This window comes from Ambystoma mexicanum, chromosome 8 (genome assembly GCF_040938575.1).
Source record: "Ambystoma mexicanum isolate Mex_15411 chromosome 8, UKY_AmexF1_1, whole genome shotgun sequence".
Lineage (NCBI taxonomy): Eukaryota > Metazoa > Chordata > Amphibia > Caudata > Ambystomatidae > Ambystoma > Ambystoma mexicanum.
Genome location: NC_090929.1, coordinates 203,726,416 through 203,748,580, shown reverse-complemented (window position 1 = coordinate 203,748,580; position 22,165 = coordinate 203,726,416). Strand labels below are relative to the sequence as shown.

The 22,165-nt window shown below is 46.6% G+C and overlaps 1 protein-coding gene across 2 annotated transcripts in view; it reads left to right on the top strand.

Annotated features, from left to right (window-relative positions):
* Window positions 1-22,165, top strand: part of COL5A1 (collagen type V alpha 1 chain) — a 635,679-nt gene that overhangs the window by 264,634 nt on the left and 348,880 nt on the right. For both annotated transcript variants that reach the window (XM_069609606.1, XM_069609605.1), the window contains exon 7: window positions 19,663-19,941. In XM_069609606.1, coding sequence (XP_069465707.1) covers window positions 19,663-19,941 — 279 coding nt within the window. The remainder of the gene's footprint in view (window positions 1-19,662; window positions 19,942-22,165) is intronic.

The following is a 22,165-nucleotide window of genomic DNA, read 5'->3' as shown; positions in this document are numbered from 1 at the left end:
GCCTTATCCCTCAAAATCGAGCAGCAGATCGTGGGTGCCCCTGCTGAAAGATGTGGTGACAGTGGCAAAAAGGCTGTGGTTAAAGCCACATTCCAATACACAAGGCAGCAAGCGACTAGAGACCTGCTTCAGGCAGTTGGAGGGAGATGAGTTGCTGGTGGCAGCCCACCCTCAACCGCACTGGTCTGTAGTCGCAGCAGCTTTACTGTACTCTAAGCCTGCAGCTTCTACTTCCTCAGCCAGCGTGTGCCTGTCAAAGGAGGACAAACTATTGCAAGGGTTTGGGCTGAAGGTACACAGCAACACAGGCCTTCACCTCAAGCAAGCGGATGCAGATGCCATTCTCCCCGCAGCCAATCAAACATTATGGTTAGAGAAAGCCGACTTCACACAAGATGTCCCTTTGGAGAGGCAAGCAGCATTCAAGTCCGGCTTTCAAGAGGCAAAACTGGTAGACCAGGAGGCCTTGGTCACCCATATAGACATAGCTACCAGGGGCATGTGCCTGGGGGTGGATATGAGGTGGACCGCATGGATGCACGCAACCAGGTTTTCCACCGTTGTCCAGGAACGCATTGTTGGTCTGCCCTTTGTAGGGGTTCAGCTATGGCACTCGTTTACTGACAAAGAGCCAAATAAAAGGAAGACCGGCACGCAGACTTCAAGTCTATTGTTGTGCTAGCGAAACCAGTGACAAAGTCTTTCACGCAGTTACATCATAGGACAGACCTGCGGGCTAGGTCCTTTGGTGGGTTTCGGTGGTTTAGTGACAGGAGAGCCCGTCAGCACGACAGGTCCCCGAGCCAACACAGAAGGAAGCAGCCAAGGCACTCTAATAAGGAGTTTTTCCAGCCCCCCTCCTCCACCTCTGCCTCCAAAGGTGACTGCTGAATCCAGGTATACAACATTACGGTAGGGGGCAGGCTTGCTCTCTTCAGGGACAACTGGTGTCATATAGTTACCAACATGTGGATTCTGTCCATTGTCTCTACATGCTTGAAACTCTCTATTCCTTCCCATCCTCCTTGTTCTCAGGGGTGGATTGGCCTATAGGGAACTCTGGAGATTCCCCGGTAGGCCTCTGCACCCTTGGCCTCTTTTGTGTGGTATTTCCAAATGTTCTCATAGGAAAAGCATTGGGCTTGCTGAAAATGTGTCATATGGGGCCACTTTGAAAATTATTTCCAGGGCCTCTTTTGGTCCCCAGTAATTATTTCCAGGGCCTCTTTTAGTTCCCAGTCCACCCCTGCTTGTTCTCCCCCACTGACATGGCTTCCCACTGGTCGTTGTGGCACCGATGGTGGAAGTGTAGAACTTTCTGCATTGCCGCCACATTTTCCAGTTGCTGTGCACAGCGGTCTTTTTCTTTTACAAGATGGCGCTCTGCCACTACGGACTCCATACTTAGTGCGGTGTCCTGGCTGGATTGGAGCGTTGCAGGATTGCTGAGATAGCGCTCCCCTTTGTTGTTTACCAACCTATCTGTGTGCCCTCTAGTCCATGTCTGCCTTCTGATTTCCCTTTCCAGTTTTCCTTCCATCCTTACTCGCCCTTCTTTCTCAATTTCTGTTCTTTTCTATCCTCGTTGCTGTGCCTTCAACTTTAACATTGCATTCATATCTGTTACTTGCCACTATACCAGATAATTTGGATAACCTTCTTACGTCTGGTTGCTGGAGTTGCTGGTTTCTCATCCTGACTACTTGTGGAGGCGGTTTTGTGCTGCTGGCTTTTCTCCTTGTATTTTCAGGTTTCCTTCTGAACTCCACCTTGCTTTGCCTGTATATCAAGGTGGCGACTGGACAAGATCGTCCCTATCTGTTCTCCGACCATCTATATTCAAGAAATGTCTGTAGAAAGACCTGCTGTCTACTGAGCAATCAGTGATAGTGAGACCCATTTCTCCAATTTGGGTAACCAGCACTCCTCCGGGAGATTGCACAGCTGCTCAGGGACCAGGCCGTGGAACTAGTCCCAGTGGCAGAGAGGGGCTCAGGCTTCTATTCCAGAGTGTTTGCAGTCCCCAAGAAGAACCAGGCTGACCTGAGAGTGAGCTGGACCTCTCCTCCCTAAACCTCTTTATCCCTTTAGAACGTTTCAAGATGGTGAAACCACCCCAGATCGCAGAAGATCTCTGCGAGGGCGACTGGATGTGCTCCTTGGACCTCAAGGATGCCTACCAACAAATTATCATATTTCAGCTGCACAGGACATTTTTTCATTTTACCGTAATGGGGCATCGTCTCCAGTACAGAGTGCTGCCTTTTGGTCTAAACTCGGCCCAGTGTTTTTACAAAGTTTATGAATACGGTGCTGGCTCTACTCGGGCTAGAGAGGCACCACTTGTAACCGTATTTGGATGGCTGGCTGGTGAGAGCCAGCTCACCAGCACGAATGCAGCAGCCATGCCAGAGGCTGGCCGATGTTCTATATCAACTCGGCTTCTCGATTAATCAGAAGAAGTCTCAGCCGACCCGTACGCAAGTGCTGGTCTTCCTGGGAGCCCGATGGAACACAATGAATCACTGGGTATTCCCCATACAGGACAGGCTGCAGGATATTGAAAGGGCAGCACACAACGTCCTGGAAAGGAGTGAGACAACAGCGTGGTGGTTTCAGCACCTTGTAGGGTTGCTATCTTCATGCATGCTAACAGTACCCAATGCCAGACTAAAGATGAAATGCACCCAGCTACAGCTGGCAGCAAGCTGGGACCAGGAAAAGGAATCTCAGTCAGCCATGGTGGCCATAGCGGCGGTCATGCATCAAGATCTCTGGTGGTGCTAGCAGACAGACAATGTGATGAGGGGCGTGCCACTGTGACCCCAACACCCATCGGTCATCATTACGACAGACTTGTCCCTGGGGAGCCACACAGGGGAAAACTGTCTCTACGGGGTCTGGAGTGGACGGATAGGCAGTGGCATATAAATGCACTAGTGCTCAAGGCTATTGTCCTCTCCCTGAAAGCGTTTGTGACTCAAGAGGAGGGCAAGTCAGTTCTGTTGAGAACGGACAGCTCAACCTCAATGTTTTACCTGACCAAACATGGGTGAACCAGATTGCCTGCCCTCTGTCTCCTAGCAGTGGAGATCTGGGAATGGGCCCTACATCACGGTATTTACCTCAGTGCGGTACACCTCCCCGGGGACAGCAATACAGAAGCAGACACGCTCAGCATGCTGGGCAGAAACACCTATGAGTGGGAACTGAACCATACAACGCTAGCCCCGATCTTCAAACAGTGGGGGCACCGCAGATAGACCTGTTTGTGTCAGAGTACAACTGCAAGTGCCCCTTTATGCCTCGTGGCTGGGGCAAGGTCTCAACTCACTCTGGGTCGCTTTTCAGATTGCCTGGATCAATTTCGGGCATACGCGTTCCTTCTGACACCACTCCTGCAGAGGGTAGTGCAGAAGATCAGGACGTCAGTCCACTGCTCTCTGATCCTTATCATCCCGAGATGGCCGGCGAGGGTGTGGTTCTTGGATCTACACCATTTAGCAGTGATGGGACCGGTGATCCTCCCGATCGAATCTCCGTTGATCCTCTCTCAGCAGGGGCGGTCAGTGATACACACAGACCTGGAGGGGCTAGCTCTGGTGGCTTGACTTCTGATCAACTGAGACTGTTAGAGGAAATCGTATGCAATATTCAGGCTTCCTGTAAAGAGTCCACCAGGATGCAGTACAAGAGCAAGTGGACCTGGTTCTGCTTCTGGGCAAGAGACTGCCAAATAGACCTGATCGCTTGTCCACTAAGCGACATGCTGACGTTCGTGGCACACCTGGGGCATTCCAAGGTGCAGGTCGACAGCCGCTGCATGTATCTGGCAGACACCAGTGCCAGCCCTGACTGGTGAAGCCATTTGAGCCCATGCAATCCACGGAACTAAAGTGGGTTATGTTAAAGATGGTCATCCTTCTGGGACTCACGTCGGCCAGCCACGTTAGTGAGATCCAGCCGTTATCGGCCTACGAGCCATTTACAATCTTCCACAATGACAAAGTGGTCTTAAGGACTCATTCCAAATTTCTCCCAAAGTTGCTTTCAAACTTTCACCTTAGTCAGGAAATATGGCCATCTGTTTTTTCCCAGATTCACGGTCAAAGGGGAAAAGACATTGCACCTACTGGATCGTAGCAGAGTGCGTACGTTCTATCTATCCTGCAGAAAGGACATCAGGAAGGCAGATGCGCTACTGGTTACATTCGGAGGTACCTTCTCAGGCGCACAGGAGCCAAAGGCCTCCATCTCCAGGTGGATGGTATCTGCGATACAGGAATCTTACAAGACGTAGGGCAAAGCTGCGCCAGCTGCAATTCACTCACACACAGTGAGGGCAAAAGCCACTGCAGTGGCATTTCATTGGATGTCATCAGCAAGGGGTATGTTGTAATCCCCCATCAAAGATGGAAGAAAGGGGACGGGACTAAGGAGTAATGGAATGTTACTCACCGTAGTGACTATAATACTCCTAGTCCTAAATCCTCTTTCCTCCATACGACCCACCTCCATCCCCCAGGAGATTATAAAATATTGCCAAGTACCTTGTTAGGGGCGTCCTGCGTGCACAGGGACTGAGGAGAGGCAGCGGAGGGCGGGGCTATATGTCGTGCATAGTCAGAGCCACGCCCACCTACCAGAAAATTTAAAAGGGAAGCTCACTGTTTTTCGTTGGAAGATCCGGTACTGTCCCTTTTTCCAGGGACACCCATTATGGAAGGCGGAAAGGGGATTTAGGACTATGAGTATTATAGTCACTACGGTGAGTAACATTGTTTTTTTTAAACAAACTAAGACTGGTAGCCTATTTCTTTCCTCTTAAATGCCATGCCTCACCCACTGCTTAAAAGAATTGCAATTATTCAATTCTGCTAAGCCAGATAGACAACACAAGCTGCCCTTTTCTTACGTTTATGTGTGAAGAGGTGCACTGCATCTCGAAGCAGTGAATGTCTCATGCATATTGTGTTGTGCACTTTTGCATACTTGCACCATTGTGCAGATATGGCTCAAGACGTATTTTGCATCGACTTTTTGGGTGAAGACATTAAAACAACAACAAACATTTAAACAAACTAAGACTGGTAGCATATTTCTTTCCTCTTAAATGACATGCCTCACCCACTGCTTAAAAGAATTGCATTTATTCAATTCTGCTAAGCCAGATAGACAACACAAGTTGCCCTTTTCTTACATTTATGTGTGAAGAGGTGCACTGCATCTCGAAGCAGTGAATGTCTCATGCATATTGTGTTGTGCACTTTTGCATACTTGCACCAGTGTGCAGATATGGCTCAAGACGTATTTTGTATCGACTTTTTGGGTCAAGACATTACACATTTAATAGCATACTGTCTGGGTGACAACCACATCTCTAAAGTGCTGCCACTGGTGTTATTCTACTGTGGGTGAACAAAGAATGGGGTATGACTTTGATGGGATACATCTAGACTGTACCCTAGGACACTCCCCTAGAGCCACATAAGGCTTTTCATCAGACCTCTGTCTTCACAGTGTTGTACTGAAGTCCCATTTGGTGTCGGATCAGCTCTTATAGCCTTTCAAATTGAGGCTTAAGCGTTTGCTAAAAGGCTCCTTTTCCTGTGCTTTGTTACTCGCTCACACTATTTTCCCCACTCAATTGAACTTTTATTTTATTTGAGGTTCGCAAATAATGTTCTTGCCACTTCCCAGATTTTTCATGGGGCGTTCAAAGAGGTAGGGCGAGTTAATTAAGGCCATGTCATTGTTGAGGTGGTGGCCTCATGTGGATCAGATCTTCAGTTGCTCTTTTGGTCATTATAGCACTCTGTGCGCCATATGCATATCACAATATGAGGGGACCAATTCACAATGCATTATGCAGCAGAAAACATATATACTGTTGCAAATATGCTGAAATGAAAGCTGCTGCAAATTGTGCCCGATTTTCAAAATAGTGAAAAAGGACATTCGCAACCAGTTATAATGAAAACAATATACTTTCGACTTAGTAGCTGGGAGGGGGGAGCGTGTGCCTACAGACATACACACTTTGCAATTTTGGGACATTGGCAAACCATCAGGAACAAATGTAACTTTTTAGTACTTTTTGTTTTCCTTCCACAAGCTGTTTTCCTGTTCTAGGGACTGGCACCTGTTTTTTAAAAATGTTTTTGAGTAGCATGTCCATTTGTGTTGGTACTCTGAAATGGTGTGTGATGCATGCAATTCTTTGTAAATCACCATACGGCTGAAATTTGCATGTTGTCGCAAGTATGAAGTGCATCTACCACACTTTGCATTCCCAAATGGAAATCTTTTATAGTGTGCTTTATGTTATGAGCAGAAACATGAAAGTCTGAAGGAGCATAGAGTTAAATGCAACACATCTGGGCTCATGTTCTGTATAGAGCCGAACTGTTGTGACCAGAGAGGCTGCCAGCTCATTATCATGTCTGTGCAATCCCATTTTCACCGGGCATTTGACAGGGAAGAAGCACAGCATTTCTGAAGCATTAAAATGCCATTTTTGAGGCAACAGTGCATGTATTGTTGGAGAAGAATAGAATCTTTGTTTGAAACCAACAATGCCCTGTTTCTTGGAATGTAATTTCTTGACTTACTGAAAATTCCCACAAGTCCAATTGCAGCAGGGAAATCTTCCATTTACCACACATAGCTAAATTATACATGAAAGATAGATAAAATTACAATTTCATCATCACAAATGTCAATAAAAAATACGCCACAATAGCACTGTAAAGATATGCTACACCAGAGGACAGGCAAAGCAGTTTATTTCTATGGGCAGCAAGACAAACCATTTATTTTACCAGACAACATTAGTTGCCATGCTTTTTGGCTTGGCTTTTGCAATGGCAAGACATTCTGAAATGTGAGGTCTGTCCTTGGCCTACTGCAACAAGAATCATTCTGGATAGAAATAGAGGACTACAGGGCATGTTAGCATCTTTGCATGTCTACCCGAGAGAAGTACTGGAATACAAATGCTTATCATGTTATTTAATTCTCTGGGAATTAGTGCCTTTAAGTACTAATTAAAAGGTTTGTGGATGGTTCCTACATATAAGAATAGGATGTAGAAGATCTGGAATTATGACTTGTTCTGAGTTTTTACTTCTAAAGGAATCATGGATAGACGTTCTAGAAAACAAAGCTTGTTCATTGGCTTTACCTTTACTGGGAAAGTGCTAGAATTCAAAAATGTATCATTTCCTTAACTTCTAGGGGACTAGTAGATAGACATATTATAATGCTTGGCTTGCTAATTGTTTTTACTTGTACATTAATATTGGCTAAAAGGTCTAACATACTGAGAGATGTGAAAGAATATTCACACCTGGGGAAGGGTGCATAGCCAATCAGTTGGTGGATTAGCGGGCAAGAATACACATTAGAATGTATTGTGTCGTTCCATGTATTCCTCATCTATGATATCTCCTATATCCAGCTTCAGCTGCTTTGGGAACAATTTCGGCAGAGGGCGCTGTGAAATGAACACTCATTTACACAAAATGACTAGGGTATGTTTGTTATTATACTACAAACAGAACAGAGTAACAGTGGACATCTGCAAGTTGGTCAACATTTTTTAAGAACGTTTGAGCAGGCCCAAAGTTTTTGGCAGTTAAAATGGAAACTCCAACAACATCTTTTTATGGTTGGCTGTCCCAGGGTGGATGTGAAGAGTTTTTTCTAAAGCACTCAAAACTTCTTGCAAGAAATGACTGCTTGATCTCAGAACATATTTTAAATAACTGTATGACACTTGCACTAACTGGAAAACCCAGTACTAGAAGAGAATCCTTCTCTTGTCATGCACCCAACCTCTGGGCCTCGATCCCGGTATCAGATTGGAATGCTCCCATAATTCTCAAATATTGCAAAGCTCTCAAAACTTGGCTTTTCACTGACCGAGGACTAATCTTAATGGATGCACAGACTGCAATTCACAGTAATGCGCTACTTTTAAAAGATGTCAGCACAAATGATGTACCGTGCTCCAATGCTCTCATGCTAGTTTCAAGCTTTAAACAATAAAATTAAAAAAAATAGAAGTCCCAGGCACATGCAGTTCATTCACTGAAGGCATGTAAAATCTTATACTCCTACGTCCGTCTCCTTTCCTCCATATTTGTGGGACATTCTGTCTTTCAGGACAGGACTGGAGCACTTTAATAAAAAAGCATCAACGATTTTGTTTTTGTCCTTCTTTTATTTTTACACTGGACCACTGCATGTGGCCGTAACTGAGCTCTGCCCCTTGCATCGCCCTTCAATCCTTTTCTCTGCATGGTCGGGGCTGAACACACTAGCATCACTGGGATTTTATTAATTTATTCCCATTGTCCTTCTTTCCTGCTCCGGTTCCACGGTCATCGAATCCTCCTTCTATGCCGGAGCATCTGGGATTCGTGTCCTGTTCAACCTGCGAACACCGTTTTGTGAGGGTGGATCCCCACTCTCTTTGCCTGGAGTTTCTACGCCCGGAACATCGTTGGCACTCCAGCGTCGTCTTCTTCGGTGGGAGGAGGTGTTTCAACACGTTCCTCCACCGCATTTGCAGCTCTTCATCGATGGAAAAAAGAAATGCCCAGTAAGTTCTTTACTTTTTAGCGTGCCACTGCTAGGGCACTCCTTCCTGGGGTCTTCCAGGACCAGGAGGGGCTCAAGTAGCTCTTCTACCAGGGTTATCCCTGAGGTGTCCCGCAAGGGGCCTAACAGGCGCACCAGAACTTCCTCCGAGGGTACCCACAGTGGGCCTGCCAAAACTGGATTTTTCTCTGAGGTTCCCCGTTTGGGGGCTAAAATGCAGCCCAGTTATTCTGTGGCTCTGGATACCGGGGTTAGCCCTGAGACTTCCATTTCTGGAGCTTTCCATACTGAGACTGGGGTTCGCCCTGAGGTCTCCATTTCTGGAGCTTTCCATACCGATTTGCAGCTCGAGGCCCCTTTTGAGGGAGCTAAACGTTCCGGGGTGAAACCCGAGGTTCCTCTTCTTGGGGCTAAATCCAGTACTGAGGGATCCTCTTTCAGGATCCTGTCGGTGAGGTACATTCCTCAATCTTCCCACGCTCAGGGTGTGGTGGTACCGGTTCTGTCGAGGGGCAAAGTCAGCGGTCACGCACCACATTCCTTTGATTACCAACTCTGCCGAGGTTCCTGGGGCAGTCTCTAAGGTGTTCACTAAACATCTGCCAGTACCGGCTCGGCCGAGGGTCCTTGTTTCAAGGCTAAAATGTCACATAAGAGCCCTGACTCACCTGAGGAGACCATTGCCTCACTTTCTCCTGTCACGCAGTTCACCTCAGGTGTCGACAAAATGGCAGCTCAACCTCTGCGGTCCACTGCGACTTTTGACTACCTCTCTTACACCGACGTCCACTACGGGTGGTGCTGGGAGCATTCCTTTGGGGCTGAGCAGTTTTTTCCACGCCATGTGGACAACAAGAACTCGTTCCGCCCTTCTGTCGATTGGCATGCTCGGGCACCACTGCCACATACAGTCTCGCTTCCTCCTGGTTCCGCACCACTGATCTATGTGGATCCAGCCGGTGGTGGGCCTTCCTGGCAACCATCCTCATTGCGTTCATGGGGGTATGCCCCTCACGAGCGGCCTCTACCCACCCTAGTGCCTAAACCTTCATCTGAGGAAGCATTATTTGGGAAATTTCAGACGCTTGTGCATTCTGATCTCATGAAGGTGTACTTTAAGGGTCTTTTTAGGGAAATGTATCCTGGACCTCCTATATCGCCTGTCCTGGCTGTTCCTATGCAGGTCCCGGTGGTGCCACCTCCTCTATCTCTTCCTGCCGGACCTCGTCCACCACTTCCTCCTCTGCCACGGCTTTCACTGATAGAAAAAACATCAGCTGCTGCGGATAACACTTTAAAACCTGGGGCGCCACGTGAAGTAGATCAGTCTTCTGTTCCCGTTTCACTGGATGAGGGCCAAGCAGACCAGGACAGCGATGAACAGTCCGCTCTATTAGAGCATTTCATGACTGTGTGCTGGACATGATGGCTTTGCTTGACATTCCAGTGCCTGATGCCCCCCCTCCGCAGGAGGGAGTGCATTCTGGAGCCTTCACTTTATCACCTCAGGAGTGCACCGGCCTGTTCCACCAGAAGGACGTCTTGGCTGAGGCCTGTAGGTCTGGGAAAAACCCCACACCAGGCAGTATCTCAACAAGAGGATTGACGCTTGATACAAGCTTCATGCCTCTGAAGATATAGCCTTGTCGGCCTGTCCGCTCCCATTGTCAACTGTGGTGGCAGCAGCCACACTCCAGTCCACGCCAGCCTCGGCTTCCTCCACTGCGGCGGCCCAAATCCTCTCCAAAGAGGACAACATTCTCAACGCCATTGGCAAGAAAGTATTTTCCAATTCGGTGCTCCAACTTCGTCAGGCTAACACCGAGATCATCCTGGCTGCAGCTAATGTTAGACTGTGGAGGGAGCTAGCCTATTTACAGGCGTGTACTCCTGCAGGTAGGCTGGACGACTTCAAAGCCAGTTTGTCAGATGCCAGAGTGTTGCCACAGGATCTACTGAAGGCTGCGGCACACCACGTAGATACCTCAGTCGGCCACCATGTAGACACCTCCACGTAGAAGGCCTTACGGTCGGGGTTGACATCTCCTGCCAAGCGTGGCTCCATACGACGAAGTTCTCAAAGGAAGTGCAGGACAAAGCGCTGGACCCTCCTTTTTATGGTAAAGAGTTGTTCTATTCCTCCACAGATGAGGAACTCAAGGCGAGTACTCAAACCGCCAAGTCTTTATCGGTCCTGGCGAAAGCTCCAGCTGAGGCCCCTTATACACAGAAGTCAGGGTCACAAACTCGGTCCTTCTCTGGGTTCAGGGGGTTTCAGGATAGCTGTGCCTCCCGATCTGAAGCTCTAGTTGGCAAGCCCCACCGTAAGCAACAACAGCAAAGGGCTGGTTTTTCTCTCGCCCATCAGCCTCCTCTCCAGGGACAGGTAGTCTCCCTGCCAACAAATCATCCAAACAATTTTTTTTGTCGGTCGCACGAGACTCCAGTTGGAGTACGAATCTCGTCTCATCTGGAGGCGTGGCAGACCATCACCGAAGACCGGTGGGTTTTGTCCATCGAGCAGGCTTCTGCTTGCCCTTCCCCCCTACCGTACCCATCAACCCTCCCTTCCAGCAGAACGGATCGCCCTCCCTCAGAGCCGAGATACAGAAACCTCTAGACCTCAGACCGGTGGAGCCTGTTCCCCTCAGGGAGCAAGCGAGGGCTACTACTCCCATCTGTTCACAGTGCTCAAACCCAACCAGGCTGGCCTCCGCACTATCCTCGATCTTTCTCAGTTCAATCTATCTCTCCCCCAAGAGAAATTCAAGATGATCACGCCCTGCCAAATAAAGTCCTCTCTTCCGAAGGGCGATTGCCTCAGTGTGGTAGACCTCTAGGATGCATACATGCACATTCTGATTCGGAGCCCACATCGGAAATATCTGCAGTTCTCTGTGGGAGCGGAACACTTCCAGTTTCGAGTACACCCTTTTGGTCTCAGCTTGGCACTGCGTGTCTTTACGAAAATTATGTTGGTTATCGCAGCATTCCTCAGACTGCAGCGGGATCATGCATATCCATACTTGAACGATTGACTCCTGTGCAGTCCTTGCCCACAGACGGCTACGACCAATCTCCAGTCACTCCTTCAGCTCCTGTTCCATCTTGGGCTTGATTGTTGATTTAGATTTTTTATATTTCGAATGCGCACCAAACCGACTAAACTTTATACGGTGCAGATGTCAACTATTAAATAGCATTTCAGAGTCTTAATTCATTATGTATTCTGTAGAGAGGGCAGGCTATCTAAATAAGAAGCTTTTCAACCTCTTTCTAAACAGTGTCAGAGATTTGCATGACCTAATCTCTAATGGTAGTTGGTGCCATAATTTCGGGCCAAACACTCCTTGGCTGTCGGTCAACTGGTGGTCAACTGGCGGAAATCATCTGACCTGATCTTTCTGAGTTTCCGTTGGGATACTGTCAGTACCAAAGTGTTCCTAACAATGGACAGGATTGCAGACCTGTCGACCACGTGCCAAATCTTCCTCCAGTCTTCTCACATGATGACTTGGTGGTTCCAGAGACTTCTGAGCCTCATGGCTTCTTGCGTATTGACTCTACCTCTTGCACGCCTGAAGATGAAGTGCACTCAGAGCTCTTCGGAGCTGCTGGTCCAAGGCTTTCGGAGCCAGGATCCAAAATGATTCCAGTTCCATCCTGCATGACGGTGGATCTACAATGGTGGTCTTCCGCCAATAACCTTTCAGTGGGGACCTCCTTCCAGGAGCCCTGCCCACAAGTAAAAATCACTGCAGACTTCTCCCTTCTGGGGTGGAGAGCGACGCTACATCACCTCAAGGTGTTTGATTTGTGGACTCCTCAAGAAAGGCAGTTCCATATCAATTACCTGGAACTCCTGGCTATGTTCTTGCTGCTCAAGGCTTTTCAACTGACTATCAGCAACAGCGTAGTCCGTGTTCGTACAGACAATTCTGTTGCGATGTTTTACATCAACAAGCAGGGCAGCACCAAGTCTCCTCTCCATGTGTATCTGGCTATACAGATTTCGGACTTGGCCATTGAGCACAATGTTTGGCTACAGGTGGTGCACATCCTGGGTCACATCAATGTGGCTGCAGATTCACTCAGTCGACAGTCGACCTGAGTGGGAAATGAACAGCGAAGTCCTCTCCAACATTTTCCATCAATGGGGCACCCCAGAGGTGGACCTCTTTGCAAATTCTTCAAACAAGAAATGACCTATTTATGCATCCAGGGATGGGCTCGGAGCGTCCTCCCTGGGGGAAGCCCTCGAGATTCCGTGGAACAACATGAAAGCTTATGCTTTTCCTCCATTGCCTCTGATTCACCAGTCACTATGCAAGCTCAGGTACACATCATACTGCACTCTCCTGTTCATGGCTCCTTGTTAGCCAGCCCGATTCTGGTTTTCAGAACTACAGCATCTGTCAATACTTTCCCCGATCAGATTGCTGCAGATTCCCGACCTGCTTCACCAGAGCAATCACCAGATGTGGCACCCCTCCCCACAATCGTTCAGCTTGGCGGCCTGTTGCCTGAGTTCAGATCTTTAGCACGGCTCAATCTGTCCGAAGACAATATGCGCATTATCCAAGCGGACAGGAAGCCTTCCACAAGGGCTCAGTACAGGAGCAAATGGCTCCGTTTTTGTCGTTGGTGTTTAGCTAAACAGCTCGATCCCAGACATGCCTCGCTTGACACCATTCTCTCTTTTGTGTCTTGTTAGGCAGAATTGCAGGCAGTACCCTCTGGGACCTCTACACACAATTAGGACTACAGGTGTTAGCCAAACCAACCTTTGGTATAAGTCTGTACCACACAGTTTTTGGCAGCGAGCTGAACAGCCAGGCTTAACTCAAGAGTGAATGTGAGCAGTACAAGTAGTTACACAAAAGACTTTCAATCACAGTGGTTCAAGTAAACACTTATACTCAAGGTTTCGTGGTAAAACACTTATTAATTTATTACACAATCATTTAGAAAACATTTCACTAGGAGAAGGCAACTTAATATTATAGACCAATACACTTCAATGCAAAATTCAAAGGTTTTGAGACAGTTTCAGCTCCCCTGAAATAGGAGCCAAATAGCAGTTCAATACTTAGAAAGGAGCAAAAGGCACAAGGTAAGTAAAATAGATCATATATACTTTTTAAACAGTGTAAATAGTTTCAGTTCACCGGAGGAGTTCAATTCAAGTCAATAGGCCAGGCCAAAGTCAACGGACTAGTGTTCTGGATAGGAAAGAGCAGTTCTGGTATCAAAGTCTTTGGGAAAGATCTTGGAAGTAGGTTTGGCAAAAAAGAATCATATGCAAGGTTACAAGCTGATTAGGCCTGCAAGTTGGGAAAGTTTCACCAACTTTCACTGCGAGGGTGGCGGTCTATCAATCGGGTTGGCACAGTACCTTTGTATGAAGAATCAAATGCTGCTGAAGTCGGAGTTCCTGGCAGGTCCTGCAGATCTCGCTGTTCCTGAGCCTCACTCGTGGGAACAAGAGGGAGGACGTCAGGGGACTCCTGCACTGCACGGGATCGTCAAAGAAAGCAAACAAAATGGAGTCACTTCAGTTCCAGTAGCTGTAGATTCAAGAACACAAACTGGTGTCCCTCTCCCTGGTTAATCCTAACCAGCCTTGAGAATGGTATCCAGGTGTCTTACGAGTTGATTGGTCCCACCAACTCAAAGGAAGAAGCCGTCCTTGAAGGAGCTTCTCTGTTGAATGGAGTTTGGCAATTCGGACCTGCAGCAGGGCTTCACCAGGCAAAGAAACGCCCAGGAGTTGCAGCAGCCGTCCTCTTCCAGCTCGTGTTCAGTTCTTTCGTTCTAGTGGTCGACTCTGCCTTCCAGACCTGGAGACTCGCTTTTTAAACAGGTTTTCTCCCATTCATTCCAGCCTAGCTGTCTCTCACCCAGCAGGGTGGCTGTCCTTGCCAGACAGTCAGCCAGCCGATCACGCCAGAGTGCTTTTGGGTCTCCTAGGAGACTAAGCACAGGGAGTTTTGACACCCCCCTCACTTTCTGCCCACCCCAGACACTGTCGCCAGAGGCGGTCTTCAGTCCTGAATCCTGCCAAAGGCACACAAACAAAGGGACCAAACCTGGTTCGGCGAGCAGAGACAAACACTAGAAGGACGTTTCCAAAAAGAAATGGCGAAAAAAGAAGACCGGGACCTGTTTAAACAAAGGGGCTTATGGGGCCATCTTGAAAAACATGGCTCCCGTGATTTTTAGCTACCGGTGTTCGCGGTCAGGAAAAATCATGGTAGTTCGTTGTAAAACCACTGCCACCAGCTTTTTCAATAGGAAAGAGTAGCATTTGACTGCTACATGAGTATTTAGACACAGGGGATACTATGTAACTCCTCCAGCACTCCATTGTAAGATGGTGTTTGCTGGGTCTATACATTTGGAAAGACTAGTAAAGTCCATTTCACTTTACATTCTCTGGAAAACAGTAGTTTATCCCATAGAAGGTATTAAAACCTTTGGGGAGTCTAAAAAGAAAACCCTGTGTCACTGAACTAAGGTTGCTGTGTAACACACATGGAAAAATACCTTATGGAGCTATCTTAAAACTCCAAAGCAAAATAACACAAATGAAAAACATACATCAAAATACATGAAAGATTGGGAAAACAGGCTCACACTCTTTCCAGGTAAAAAAATTAAAGTCCTCAAAATCCAGCAAAGTTGGTGGGGGTCTCTAAGGTGAATGGAATTAGCAGATTTATGATAATTCTCCCTAACATGTCTCATCTGGTAGCTTCTGGCATTCATGTTCTGTCATGCAGGACTTACTTATTTGCTATTGATGCCTACCTGTCCACAAACAGCTGAACATTTTCATTGACTAATCTAGTCATTAAAAGTCATTTCTCAGGTCTTCTTCATCTCTTGTTGCTGGTGCGCACCCCTCATGCCAAATGGGATTTGAATGTGGCCCTTACCACGTTATGCCATAAGCCATTTGAACCCATGGCCACTACAGATCTTAAATACCTATCTTGGAAGGTTGGCTTTCTGATCACAGTAACATCAGCGAGATGAGTAAGTGAGCTCCAAGCTCTTTCCGTCGACCAACGGTTCCTCACAAGGTTGTGCTTCGCACTCATCCTTCCTTCCTGTCGAAGGTGTTTACCGATTTTCATTTCAACCAATCAATCTCCTTACCTGTCTTTTTTCCTAACCCGGCATCTGATGGCGAGAGATTTTTACACAACTTGGACGTCAGGCGAGCCCTGAAGTTTTACCTCGATAGAACCAGTGAACTCAGAAGCTCCTCATAACCCTTTGTCACATTCGGAGACCCGAAAGGGAAAACAGCTTCAAAAGCAACTATCTCCTGATGGATTGCCTCATGTATTTCAGAAGCCTATAACATTCAAGGCCTTCAATCTCTGAAAGGCATCCATGCTCATCTTGTACGTGGCACAGCGACTGCTGTTGCCTTCCAAAAGTATGTCCTCTGGGAATCCATCATCAAGGCGGCTACATGGGCTTCCCCATCAGCTTTTTGTAAGCATTACTGCTTAGACCTGAGCTCCAGGGCTGACACCCAATTCGGCCAGGCTGTTCTAAAGAACTTATTCCAGTAAAGTTTTTTTTCCATCCACCCATTTTACCTGTGGTGTGTGCTTGGGATTCTCCCACAAGTATGGGGGAATGGGAACGGGACGTAGGAGTATAACAAAGTTACTCACTGTAGTGACTACCTTACTCCAAGTACATAGTCCCCTTTCCGCCATACGTCCGCCCGCCACCCCCTCTGAAAAGTATCCTCTATTATTGCTTAAATGGTCTCAGACCTGGCGGTAGAAAAGGACTGAAGGGCGATGCGCAGGGCGGAGCTCAGGAGGGCAGAGTTACGGCCACGTGTAGTGGCCCCGTGTAAAAAATAAAAGAAAGACAAAAACAACATTTCTGATGCTTTTTTACAAGAGTGCTTCGGTCCCGTCCCAAAGGACGGAATGTCCCACAAGTATGGAGGAAAGGGGACTATGGACTAGGAGTAAGGTAGTCACTACGGTGAGTAACTTTGTTTTGCACAATGTGCCTGCATGCACATTAAGACATGCCCTCCTAAAAAACACCATATTGTTGTCAAGGCCTCAATGTGACAAATTGGGATGATCTCTTGTGGCATTATAGAGCCATAGCCTACGCATTATCAAATCAAAAGAAATGCTTGCCTGACTAAGTTCCTATATCTGCCATGCCTTAGAATGACCAAATTGTCTGTAACAGTACTCCATCTTAAAAACAGCTGTTACTGTCAGAGGTGAGCCACTTTTAAACTTAATTTCATAAAGTATCCTAGATCATAAAATTGGGAGGAGGGAGAACTTTAAAAGAGTTGGAGTTTCTCTTTTAAGATCGAATAAGTCATACTATGAAATGGACACATTCTCCAGCATGGGGTCTGGCATGGATTCACATGCAAAAGACAAAAAAGCGGGGCAACAAGGGAGAAAGATAACAAAATGGTCCTACTAGGCCTTGTGACATTTGGATAATGCAAGTGCAGTAACAAGAAGTGCAAGTGAGGGGGGGAGTGCAAGTAGGGTGAAATGAGAAGTGCTAGGGTGGGAAGTGCAGGGTAAAGAAAAGAGAGTGCAAGTGAAAGGGTGCGATGTAGGAGTGGGGAGATGGCCAAAGGGATTAGGTGAGTGCTAATGGGAGTCCTGGAGGGCAAGTGTCAGGGATTGCATGGGGTGTAGGGGGTGAGGGTCCACATTCTAAGTGCGAGGAGGGGGATGGACTGCTCGGGGGGAGCCTGGTGCCCTGTAGAACTCAGAGGGAACCAGGCAGCCAGTCGCTGTGGCAGGCGGAGTGTTAGTAGGGGTGGGGGAGAGTCAAGGAAGAAGAGAAAAGGAGGGTCTTGAGGAGCTTCCAGAACTTAAGGAGATCTGGCTCAAGCCTGAGAGGGGCAGGGAGACCATTCCAGAGTGAGGCTCCTGCGTAGGAGAGAGATTTACCCCCACTCTCTGCTTAGAGAAGCATCTGATCTGGAGAGAAGGAGATCAGGTGGGCCAAAGCGGCAAGTTACATGTTGAAAAGCCACGGCGAGAGGATAGAGCCTTGAGGGACACTGCAGGTGGAGAGTGTGATAGGGGACAGAAGAGGGCTCAGTTGAACCTGGGAAGGTTGTTCGGAGAGGAATGAGATCAACCAGTCTAGTGCCAGGTCTGTTATGCCAGGGGTGTCAAATAGCCGATTTGTCAGAGTGGCATGATTGACCATGTCGAAGGCAGAGGAAAGATCCTGAAGGATAAGAACGGATGGAGAGTTGGAATCGAGATTTGAGAGCAAGTCTTCACAGGTGTTCAGTAGAGCAGTTTCTGTGTTTCTGGCTGTGCTGAAGCCAGACTGGTGGTCGTGGACACAGCCAACAGATTCAATATGTTGGATCAGTTCGAAGATGACCAGCTTATCCAGGAGTTTGCCCGGGAAGGGGGTAATGGTGATAGGGTGGTAGTTAGCTGGACAGGAGGGGTCGGCAGAGGGCTTTTTGAGGAGAGGATGCACAAGGAAGTGCTTGCGTGGTAGCGGGAAGGAGCCTGTGACAAAGGAGTTATTACAGAAATCAGCCAAGGCTGGCACAAGGGAGGCACTGTTTTCCTTGATACCTTTGGAGGAGTAGGGTGGCACCTGTTTGGAGGAGACTTTCATCTAGAGGACTTGTCTAAGACCTCATCACCTTCTATGGGAGAGAAAGAGAAGAGTAGGAGGCAAGCAGAGAGGGTGGCCCACAAAAAACACTTTGCAGCAAAATGACTGTTGTGCATGGTTTTTCCGAAGATAAAGGGCAAATAGTGCTCATCTAAAGGAGGGTAAAGTCTTCTCCTATCCAGGACAATATGTACACGGGAATGGTTTCCTAAAACAGTGGGAGCAGACCCTGTGACAGTGGTTTGTGTTAGATAGAGCATCAATAAGTTATTTTAGTACTTCAGACATTGTCCAGTGTAAAAGCAACCTATATTATTAAGGGGTGCTCAGATGTGCATGGTGGAGTACACGTAACACTGTATAAAGCTAAACTCGTGTAAACCTTGAATTTTATTTAGTGACATAAATGTACTGCAATCAGATGTGTTATAGGAACAATTCATGCAGTTGTGTTAATTAATTAAATATATACCACTACAGTGGTTCAGTAGCTGGCACAGTACAAATGACAATTATAAATATTACTATTATTATTATTATTACTATTATTATTATTATTATTATTATTATTATTATTATTATTATAAGACATTATGTATCAGTTTGGATATCTGTGCTTGCATAAGATACTTTAAATGAGAATCAACTGTTTGTTTGTTTGTTTTGTTTGTTTGTTTTATTATTTATAATGCGCGAGCGTACCCGGGAGTATCAGGGTGCAGCCTTTACAAGAATTTTCTAAGCTTAGTTACAGTACAAAGAATATGCAACAAATCCAGTAGTTCGTTATATACAGGTAAGCAGGAAGGCACACATGGTTACAGTTTGTGCGGGTAGCGCTGGGCACTTCATGGTGTTAGTGGGTCTCCAGTTTCAGCCAGAAGACTACCAGGCAGTGGAAGTTCTGATAGGGCATGTCTACTCTAAGGTTTGTAGGCAGGGAATTCCATAACTTGGCAGCTTTTACTGCAAAGCTGTTGCCCCCTATGGTGGCCCGTTTGTAGTGGGGAACAGATAGACAGTTTTTGTATGCAGTTCTGGTGGGTCTTAATGAGGACTGTCGGTGGAATCTGTTGATCAGGTAAATTGGGGCTGCATTGTTAAGCGACTTGTGAGTAAGTGATGCAGTTTTCAGTAGAATTTTATCTCTGGTGGAGAGCCAGTTGTTTTGTTGACTGAGTCCTGTAATGTGTTCTCTTCTGGAAATGCCCAGCGCTGCTCTGAGGGCGTTGTTCTGCAGGGTTTGCAGTTTGCTTGTGGTGGCTCCCACTAACTGTTATTTGACTTAAAATATATGTATAATATACATCTGAGAGTGGATTATTCTCTTTTATTTTGTGGTAACACTACAATGACTTATCATCCTAACTAAATTATCCTTTCACTTTATGCTAAAAGGAGGAGACTACACCTCCACCAACTGAAGCCTCTGTCCTTGGAGCTGCAGAAACGGCACAAGTGGAAACAGTGGAGGCCAATGCCGCAGTGGGTGACCCCACCGTGGAGGAATATAACTATGGAACCAACCCAGAAGAAGAATATTATACCCCCCAACCCTATGAGGATATTAACTATGAAGAGGTTGAGGAGACTGTTGTTGAAGAAAACGGAGGAACAGAAGAAAAAGTAGAAGCTGAAGCCCCAACAAGTGCCACCATCACAGTCGATGCATCTGATGTAAGTTCCATTTTTTGCTCTCTCCTTATTTGCCTCTTTGTAGATGCAGTGATGGGCTGGAGAAGCACCTGAAACAGATCCATGTTTTCATCTCTCTGCCCATCCTAGTGAAGCAGTAGGTTTCCTGTACGTACAGTGAGCTAGGGTGTTATTTTTCCACAAATAGAGCCTTCTCCAGAAAAGCCATTATGCTTAGGGAACCATCATCATGGTCAACGAATCTGATATAAAATGTGCTTTTTGCTTTCTCCTTTCTTGCCCAATTGTGCACTTAATGTTTGCGACATAGAACGGGATAGACCCCAGAATCAGATGACAGAGAAACGGCAGTTCTCCCCCATATGAAGTGATCTAAGGTGTGATTATTTAACAATACGTATTCCTCGATTATAAGCCTCCCTAGGGAACGCTTTTACACTAGAGGTACCTCTATTTCAGAATACTGTCAGCTTCTTTCCTTATATTCAATGAAGGATTCAAGGTGAACAATTTTATGAGTGAAAATCGACGTTCGTAAATCTTGCAATATCCCCTTAATGAAGCCCCATCTGCCGCCATTGACAGTGGCCATGATTTTCCCCTCCTTGGGTAAGCCATTGCCCTTCAGAAAGCTGCACGGTTCTTCCAGATATCACAAAGTGCTCTCTGAGATCAGTAGCAACAGTAAATTGATGTCACATTGCTATCGCAGTGCTTTCGTGAATGCCACTGTGATTTATGATCACGTGGCTAACAAATTAGTTATTTTATATTGATAAATAGTTATCCCAAATACGATTTCTTTAATATCGTTCGGAATCTGATATACTCCTACATTAACCAGGTAAATGCACTCCTGACTGGGTTATCCATAGTAACTAGCAGGGCAGTGGTGGCATTCATGAACTGCAAAATGGTCATTTACCATGAAACAGAAATGGAAAGCAGAACTATAGCTTTCCATGCGGCTACATGGATATTTCTGATTCATATATTATGGGCGACTCGTGCTAGGTGCTATGTAACTAATGTACTACAGTGTTTTCTTCACTGTAGCAACGTCACTATGTTTCTTTCTGGCCCTTTGTTTAGTCTAGTCATACTCTTTCTTCCTCGATTCCAGGCTGGTCCCGACTGTACTTTTCATTCCTTCTTTATTTTATGGATCTGCTAATTGGCTACAGCAAGGCTGAATCGAGGGTACGAGAAATGATCTAAAAGCAGACAATTGTGAATGCTCTGAAAACCAGTGCTAGATAGAGAGTGTGCCTGGTTAGACAGTACAAGCAGTTCTGTGATATAAGCAATAACATCCAGCAAGCATACATAATATTTTATGTTACCTTTTATATCCCATTTCCTCTTTTTTCATGACTTCTTCATGTCTTTTCTATTGTTTATTCTGTCCTCCATTGATCATGTATTCATGCTTCCTTTCCACTACTTCCCTCTCTCCCTGCTTCCTTTCTTCATTATTGTCTTCCTTCCTTTCTTCCTTCCTTATTTTTTTAATTTTTAATTCTAGAGTGTGAACCTAGGTCAAGAGAACTCCAACACTTGATTGACAACGTGTGAAAGCCAGCATTTGGCATGACATTTATGGACAGTAGGCTAGCTTTGACTCCAACCTTATGATGGATTTGCTGCAGGAAGCGCGAGACCCAGACCTGTGGAGTGTTGCCTTCATGTATATTGCTGTGCCATTCAAGACTGCTCTGTATATGTTGCAAGCAATTTTGAATTTAGGCATGGTGGGGAGGGAGAGCCAGAGGAGCTCGCACAGGGAGGCAGAGCTGTGGTCAATTTTGCAGGCACCTGTAATTAGGCGGGCTGTAATGTGGCGAACAGCCTTGAGGGGGAGCAGATGTGCTTCTGGAAGCCAGCCCAGTCAGGAGTGCGTTTACCTGGTCAATGTAGGAATACATCAGATTCCAAACGATATTAAAGAAATTGCATTTGGGCTGAAGGGTTTGGTTTTGCAGGGTGTGGCAATCTGTAGTCAGGCCATCTCTTGGCTATCTGCTTTTGGAAGGAGAGGTTGCTGTTGACAAGGAAGTGTATGGATTTGGCTGAGTCTTACAGCTGTGTGGTGAATCTTTCCAGTTGTATATTGTCAATCCATTTTTGGACATGCTGTTGTTTGGCAGGGGGGCGGATGAAGACGAATTCGGTCTTGTATGGGTACGCTTAAGGTAGACATTTGACATCTAGGTGTGGATGGTGGCCAGGCATTCATGCAGTCAGG